The 8,230-nt window shown below is 46.3% G+C and overlaps 1 protein-coding gene across 1 annotated transcript; it reads right to left on the bottom strand.

Moving 5' to 3' along the window:
• Positions 1 to 265: 265 nt before the first annotated feature.
• Positions 266 to 4,014, bottom strand: CDKN2AIP (CDKN2A interacting protein). The gene is made up of 3 exons (XM_057420281.1): positions 3,729 to 4,014; positions 3,498 to 3,628; positions 266 to 2,712 (listed from the first exon to the last, which is right to left on the bottom strand). Exons 1-3 carry the CDS (start codon positions 3,950 to 3,952, stop codon positions 1,106 to 1,108), a joined length of 1,962 nt encoding a protein of 653 aa, XP_057276264.1. The 5' UTR covers positions 3,953 to 4,014; the 3' UTR covers positions 266 to 1,105.
• Between the last annotated feature and the right edge of the window lie 4,216 nt (positions 4,015 to 8,230).

The raw sequence follows: 8,230 nt of genomic DNA on the forward strand, positions 1-8,230 counted from the left end.
CAGTTTGTGCAGGTATTTCAGTAACATTGAAAATAAATGATAATCACCTGCTTTCTTTGCTCCAAACCACTCCGTACACGGTGTAAAACACATAGCAAAGGGAGGGCTCAGTTAGTGTGAACGCTTCACAATGCACTGTCTCTAGCAGACAGCAGCATCTTCATTTTGCTTTTCTTGGCATTACAAAAGTAGAAATAGGTATTCTATAGGTCCACCATCAGTTTTACAATATTGCAGCCATGAGTCCAAAGAAAACAAGTCATCCTTGTGGGATTACACCTTGAGGCCACTCAAAGTAAAGCTTTTATTCAGGTGCTGCAAAGTTATTGAAATGGCTGGAATATTCAATAGCCACAACCAAAGTACTATAAAAGCACATCCCAGAGGTTTTAGTAGCAATCAAAATATGCTTGGTATAGAAATCCATGTTTATTTCGAGAAAAATCAGCAAGTCCTATTTCACAATATAAACTTGCTTACAGAGTTCTGGTGGCTGATGTAGCTCAGACTTGACTGCCAATTGGTAATTTGCCAGTGCAATGTTAAATGGGATTAGGGTGTCATTTATATTGTGAGCATTACAAAAACATCCCATAAAAATAAGCGAACCAACTATTTTCTCTCCTAGTATGCACAACAGTGAACGTTATGAACAAGAAGCCTGAAACAGAGGAGTTCAACTTTTTGACTGAAGTTTTTTAACAACTTTCAAGTATTATGGTCCCTATATACACACTCCTACATGGCTAAAAAAGACGTGACAGACAATTGAGCACACTGCCATCAAATCGTAAGAATTACAAAACTGTCAGGTTTTAAACAGCAAATTGTACCTTAATCATTTAATTAAAAATAGAAGAATTAGGTAGACTATTTTGCAAACAAACCAGCACACTGGTGTGCTATATATTAAGGCATACCTTTAAATGCGCACCTGTCATCTCCAACAAGTTTTATACAATTGCTACTAAGTGAGAGGACTATCATTGTCTTGCAAAACTGAGAAAGAAATACAAAATATCTGGAAGCCTACATTTTCAAAGTACAAAATTAACCTTCAGTCCTTGTGTTGAAATATCATACACAGTACAAACGGAGAAGCTCCCTACAAGATCTCACGAGGATTTCTTAAAGCTGGAGGTAAATTTGAAGGTTTTGATTCTTCATCCAGAAGTACCAAATCTTCAATTTCACTACCTTTGTATTTTCTTTTACAGATCTTCACAATAACTCTTTTCTTGAGGAACAGCTTCAAAGCTTCTCTTGAAGCAACCGCTTTGGCATTTTCCATACTTTTACCACAGCCAGTACCCAAGTAGACAGACTTGCACCTCAGTTCACAAACTATGTTTTCCAGAGAGCTTTTATTTTGAGGCAAGTCTGCAAGTTCCTTCAGGGGAACAAAAGCAACGTCTAAAGTAGCTTTTACAGACTGAATAGATGAGTTTAGAAGTTCCACGTGATTTACGTTGGGACTGAAGCCTCCAACAGCAACCAGTTTCCAGGCTACAGCTTTGTACAGTCTGTTGAAAAAAGGTTGTCTTTCCTTCACATCCTCACTGGTCAATGGTTTGCGCAAAGCCTTAGCAAGGCTTTCGCCTGCCTGCGAGCCACTCTTGGAGGCAAGCTGTGGGGAACCGGTCTGTGTGCCACCCTTAGAAGCCAGCAGGGAAGCGCCTGCCTGAGCTCCACCCCGGGAGGCCAGTGACGAGGGACCCTGCTGAGCCCCGCTCCGAGCAGCCAGCAGTGAAGCAGCCACCTGAGCGCTGCTCTTGGAAGTCAGCAGTGAAGATCCCTGCTGAGAGCCACTCCGAGCGGCCAGCAACGAGGCAGCCACTTCGGCACTGCTCTTGGAGGCCAGGAGCGAAGAGCCTACCTTTGTGCCCTTGGAGGCCAGCAGCAGTGAGGTGCCTACCTGAGTGCCACTCTTGGGGGCCAGCAGCAGCGAGGTGCCCACCTGAGTGCTGCTCTTGGACACTGATGTTGCAGTGCTTGCTTGAGTTTTGGAAGACAGCAATGTAGCACTTGTTTGTGAGGTGCTCTTGGCAGCCAGTGGCACTACTGCTGCGACCTGTGGGGTGCTCTTGGTGGTCAGTGGCACCGCTGCTGCCTGTGGGGTGCTCTTGGCAGCCGGGAGCACTGCTGCTGGCATCGCTGCTGCCTGTGGGGTGCTCTTGGCAGCCGGGAGCACTGCTGCTGGCACCGCTGCTGCCTGCGGGGTGCTACTGGCAGCTGCTGGCACGGCTGCCAGCACCACCTCTGCCTGCAGCGTGTTCTTGGCAGGCGGTGGCACCACTGCTGGCACCGCCTCTGCCTGCGGGGAGCCCCTGGCAGACGCTGGCACTACACTTACTGGAGTTTGCTTTTCAGGCAGTGGCACATCTTCACACTTGTTTTCCTTAGGCAGATTTGAGCAAGGCTTCTCTCCTGACTCTTTTTCTGATGAAGGTGGGCTTTGCTCAGTAGTATTTTCAGCATTAGCAGGTTTTTCTTCTGTTTTTACATCTGATGCTGTGACTGTTTCTTTATTTGAACTGCAAGTTGACTGGGAGATTTCTGGATCTTTGTTAGTATCTTTTTCCCGCTCTTTAGGCAGTGTGCTCTCTGTTTCTTTCGGGGATTCTGCCTTGGTTGTTTTCACATCCTTTCCGGTATCCTCAGAATCTCTGCTTTTCTCAACAGCTCGCTTCTTGGAGGGAAGCTCTATCCCTTCTGCAAAACAAGTAAAGTACGTTACGCTCTTCAATTTCTGCACTATAAGACATCTAGAGACAATTTATCTATTTTCTAAAAACTTGTAGGAATAATCTTTGTGAATTTAAAATGTACCTATCACAAATAAACTCTGAACTGCGTTTTCAAGTTTTAACCTAATATTTCAGAATATTTTAGTGTTAAAAAACAAAACCAAAAACACAAAGCCAAAAAAACAAGTCAGGTGCAAGATTCCATGTTTTGTTTTGGGACTGGCAGGCAAGTATGTATTTCTGTTCTTAAAGTCCAAACCAAAAAAATGATCAAAGTACATTAAACAAACTATCTGACCTAAACAACAACAGGTATTTTGCATACTAATATAACAAACATCTTTAGAATAGCTTTACTTTAAAATGCACTTTAAGAATTTCCTTAAGAAACTAGGTTTTGGGCAAAGCTGCGATGTCCGACTACTGCTAAAGGCAAAGTAACACGAATGTATTTAAGCCAGTGTACAACAGTCTAGATGGCATTACAGGAGTAATCAGCTTAAAGCATACCAGTATAGAGAAATTCAAACCAAGAGCTCTCTGTGCCTAAAGGAATATAAATGCATTACATCTATTTTACATACAGGTACTGTATGAAGCAAAAACAGCACAGAGAGGAGCGCAACTATTAACGAGGAGCTTAAACAGTAAATTATTACGACTTCTCTCTAGGCCCGAGGTAAACCGAGAACATTCAAAAACAAGCATTTTCTATACTCCTATGTATTGTCACAGCTATGATCTGCTAACCATTGCTACTTGATATGCCTCTTTTCTTCACCTTGGCAACCAGTTCATCTCTCGTGGTGCGGACAGGCGCGCCGGTCACTTGGATGCCTTCGGCCATTTCCAGCGCCTTCTCCATGACCTGCGGCGGGTACCTAGAAGGGCGACAAGGGGAAAGGAGAAGAAGGGAGAGGTGAAGCGCGGCCGCCTCCCGCCCTGCCCCGCCCGCGGGGCCCGCCGCCCGGCCGCACTCACCGGCAGCCCAGGAAGACGTGGTTGGCCCACACCATAGAGAGGGACACCAGGCGCTGGATCTGGGCGCTGCCCGCCGCCGGCAGCTCCCCGACGTTGCGCAGCAGGAACTCGCGGCGGTGCCGCCAGTGGTGCTCGGGCTCGCAGGCCCCGCGCAACGCCTCGGCCCAGGCCACCTCCTCCGCCGTCCGCCCTAGCGGCTCGGCCGCGGCCTTCACCGCCGCCATGGCCGCCGGGCTCCGCGCGCGGAGGCCTGCCTCGGCCCCCCCAGCCCGCAGCGGGAACCGCCTCCCCGCTCCTTCCGGCCGCGCGGGATGACCTCAGAGCCGGCGCTCGCTGCGCTCTTCCCTCTTCTCCCCTTCCCCGCCGGCCCAGGTTGCTCTGCGGCGCACGGAGGGGCGGGGACGCCAACGGTCATGGGGTGGACCGCGCGCGTGGGAGGGGTATCGGTACCTCACCGGCGGCGGGGCCGGGCCGCTCGCCGCGGGGGTGTGACGGGCAGGGCACCGCGCCTTGTGCGCCGCTGCGGGCGTGTGGGGCGGCCTGCGCTGGTCTGGGCCGGGCAGTACCGGACCCGGACCCGAAGGTTTTTCACGGTGTGGCTACCAAAGAAATTGTTGCGTTCAGGCTCGTACTTGGAGGAGTGGAAGCTTTCAGTGGAGCTGCTCACCTGCCGTGCCCGGCCCTTAGGCCTGCGACACGCTGCTTGTTCCCCCATCCTTTCCTCAGAGTTTGGGAAAAAGAGGTGGTACGGGCACAGTTACCTGCCCTGTGTTCTGCCTGGGCACAGCATGGGAGAAAGTTCTGCTTACAGACTCATTCAAGCCTTGTCGAGGTCGGACTTCATGGGAACAGTTTGTGGTTTTGCCTCCTTGGCGTGTGAGGAGAAGGTAGTGGCAAGGAAGGAAATGGGTTGTGGTAGTGTACTGGAGGAAACATTAAATGAAGGGTTCTGCGGGCTGCAGGCTACAAGGTGTTCAGATCATTGCTCATGCCACTCTGTCCTCGTGTTGCAAAACTTACCCCAGGATTTGATTCAAAACCACGTGAAGAATTCTGTGTGGAAAAGCAATGAGCACGCTGTGAAATTACCACAATCTGCCGACAGTGCTCACTTAGTGCAGCAGAGGAGAGCTCCGAGTTCCAAAGGGCTGTCCCAGGAAAGCTGTAAGATTTCCTCCCTCACCACCCAAATTAGAAGTCTGTGTTTCCTGAAGTTTTGGGTTTTTAACACCCACATGCCATTGTGGAGTGAACTGTAAGGTAGATTGCATTTAAGGAATGAGTGTTTTTCCTTAAGTGACTTTAATGTCTTACTCCGTGGAAATTGCTATGCAGTGGTTTAACTTGTACCTTTATGGTGCAAAACTGAGTAAGGAAGCTAAGCCAGAAAAAAGGAGTCCAACGTACTTTTGTTCTGTATCTGTTGATAGAGTGGAAGTGTTTTTCCTTCGCCTTCTTGGTTAACCCACACGATGTTAGCTTGTGCGTTGGCAAGAATAACCCAGTGACAGAGCAGAAGCGAACATTAATGAGTGGGATGGGCCCAACAGACGCAATATTGTTTTGTGTTAGCATGTAGAGGAAGAAGAGGGCAGAAAGTTTGTATACTCTGTGGTGTACGAGTCTTGGGTTTATTTAGAAACAGTGTCAGCAGGTTTAGAAGCACTGTGCTCACCACCAGTGTAGTGTTGCCCATCTGTTTCCAGGCATTAGTCGTATCAGTCCTGCATGTGACTGTTTGGTAGTGTAGGCTCAAATATATAAAAGGCATGGTCTGTCACTCTAGGCTGTCCATTTAGAAACAAGGTGGGCCTGTCTTGTAGACCTCTGGCTCTGTGATCTTGACCTTCTTCACAGACCTCTGGCTCTGTGAAGATTCTTGGCTTCACAGTCAGTACAGACCCTGGAAGCGAAGGGTGAAGGGAATCCCTGGCAAACAAACTCAACTGGTTTGAGTTTGTGCTGAACCCAAAGTTACCCATGCTGCCAGCCTGTTCAGTGAACCAGCTTGCTTTCTAGCAGAGCCAGCTGGGATTTGGCCGAGGCTTGAGATGTACCCCTCATAGACAGGAATTCAGCCAGGCCTGAGTAGCTGTATCAGGACTGTCTGTACTCTTACAGAGGTATCAGAGCAAACAATACAGCTGTGAATGCCCTGTCCCATTGACAACCATCATGTTGAGCTGTCAAGTGAAGTGTCTAAGGACTAGTCTGTGTCAAGGTGCTTTTATATACCTGGTAAGAGTAGGAGCTGGAAAGGCTTAGAGTCTGGAAGGTGGTAAGGGCATCCTGTGTACTAAGAGGGACTCCTGAAAGCTATATTTTGGTGCTGCTGGCTGAATGATAGCTCCTGATGTCAAACGTCCAAGGCAGACCTCCACATCTTAGAGGTTTGCATCTGCTTTCAGTCACCGCATGTGCATAAGGTTATATGGACTCACCTGTGAGTCCTTGCCTCCTCCAAAAGTATCATTCTAGGGAGTGCTGGAGACTCAGCACAGCTTCAGAGCCTAGTACATTATCTGGTCTTAGAGTGGCTCAAGTACTGATTAGAACAACCTTTTTTTTTTTTTTTCCAGTTTTAGAGGGCAAATTAACCAAAAGCCATTTCACTTCTTTGCCCCCTGACCACACGTCTGAACACAAATGTAGGTGACTGTGGAGAAAAGTCAGAGGGCAGTCCTGCACATTTCTGGAATAGCTCACAACAGGGTTTGGCTATGGTGAGCAATTTCTATGGTCTGGCACCTTACTGCTGTTATTTTTGGTCACTTTTCTCTAATGCTCCTTCTGTATCAATGTAGCCTTGTTGTTGGTACAAAGACGGCTTAAGCCAAAGTTTAGCCTTTTGGCTTTCCTTCCTGTCTTTTTCCAGACATACTCTTTGTACTTTATTACTGTCTGCTTGAATCATTCTGGAGACAGGCTAAATCCTGGCCCTGGAGCATGGGATATGTCGCACATGTGCACACACAGACAAGCATAGCTGTATACCTGCGATGCTTTCTGAGCACGACGGACCAACTGTGCCTTGGGTTGATTAAACAAGTGTGTGTAGTAGAAAAGGGAGAAAAACACTGCTGTTAATTTTAAAAAAGGAAACAAGTAGCATTTTCATCTCACCCGGAAAGGCAATTTTGAAGTTAAATACCTCATTGATGGTGCTAATACTGAGCATTTAATTTTCAACTTTGGAAGAAAAGAGTTTTGTTCCCACTAGGGAAGGAACTTCTAAATGCCACGTTGATAGTAGTGTTGTTGGAGTCATTTGGGGCTTCATAGTAGTTTATTTTGGCAAGATAAAAGTAAAATCTCGAGGTGAATCATGTTGGTGTCTGTAAGCACAGCATTACACCTGCACTTCCTATATAATAAAGTTTATTTCTGCCTTTGTAAACCAATGAATTATTATTTTGTCAAAGCCAAGTCCATCGGAAACGCAGAGGGCAGTAGCCCCATTGAGTTCAATTAAGTTCTGTGCAGTGAAGGTTAATATATAGTGATGCTCTTTACTCAGCTTAATATGAGAAGAGTGCCCTTACCATCACAGCAATGCAAACAGAAAGCTCCGAGTTATTGCCACAGAAAGGAAATTACAGTGGGATCTTACTGGCCTGGCACAATAAATCTTCTGAGTACCTTCTGTAGGTTGGTCCCTGCTGTAAGTAATAAGTAAACACTTGGGAGATCTGGTTTACATTCATTAGAATGCATCTTGAAGAAGGATCGGGAAGAGCAGCTTGTTGAAGGTCCCCTAGCTAGGCAGGGGACAGCACTTCAAGGGAGACGTGTGCATGTGCTGAGGTAGCGAGTCCTTACTGTTCAGTAATCCTTGGAATAAAAGACTTGCTAAAGGAGTATTAATGGGTACGTAGGCTTGTCAGTGGAAGGGCAGTAGAGTGTATCTGTGTTTTTATTTCACTGCAGTTACACAGCTGTTGTTACACTACTGTAAGCAGCTCTGGATTACACAATCATCCACACTTCTGAGATTTCTCATCTGATGAAAATGTATTGTGTAATCGCAGTAGGCAAAACTAAAGGTGAAATGAAGATCTTAGTTGATAATAATTTTTCTTTACTCTTACGTGCTTTTATTATTAGCTTAAATACTATTCTGCATTTATTAATATGTTATACTTGAAAGATATAACTGCATACCACAGGGTTGTCAATTGTTTTCTTTTAAATGAGTTTGTTAAGCTTTAACTTAACCTTTAAGAGCTAAAGGTAGCATACCATAAATCTTGTTTGTTAAACTATGCTTTAGGTAGCATACCACTAAACATCCATGACTTGGTGTGAAATTTTCCATGCCAAGGATGGAAGTTTAGGATGACTTAACTGCTACCGTATGTGATCTAAGAACAAAGGTGGGGAAAAAATGGCTTTGTCTAGAATAAAATATTGTGGAGATCTTATTTTTGAAGTGCTTTAATGGGTTTATGCTCTAGAGCAGTCTTGGAATTTGTCATGAAAAACTGAATTGGGAGGGGAGCGTC

The sequence above is a fragment of the Pezoporus wallicus genome, unplaced genomic scaffold (assembly GCF_028554395.1).
Source record: "Pezoporus wallicus isolate ANWC-B61680 ecotype Strahan unplaced genomic scaffold, APGP_CSIRO_Pwel_v1 contig_5552, whole genome shotgun sequence".
Lineage (NCBI taxonomy): Eukaryota > Metazoa > Chordata > Aves > Psittaciformes > Psittacidae > Pezoporus > Pezoporus wallicus.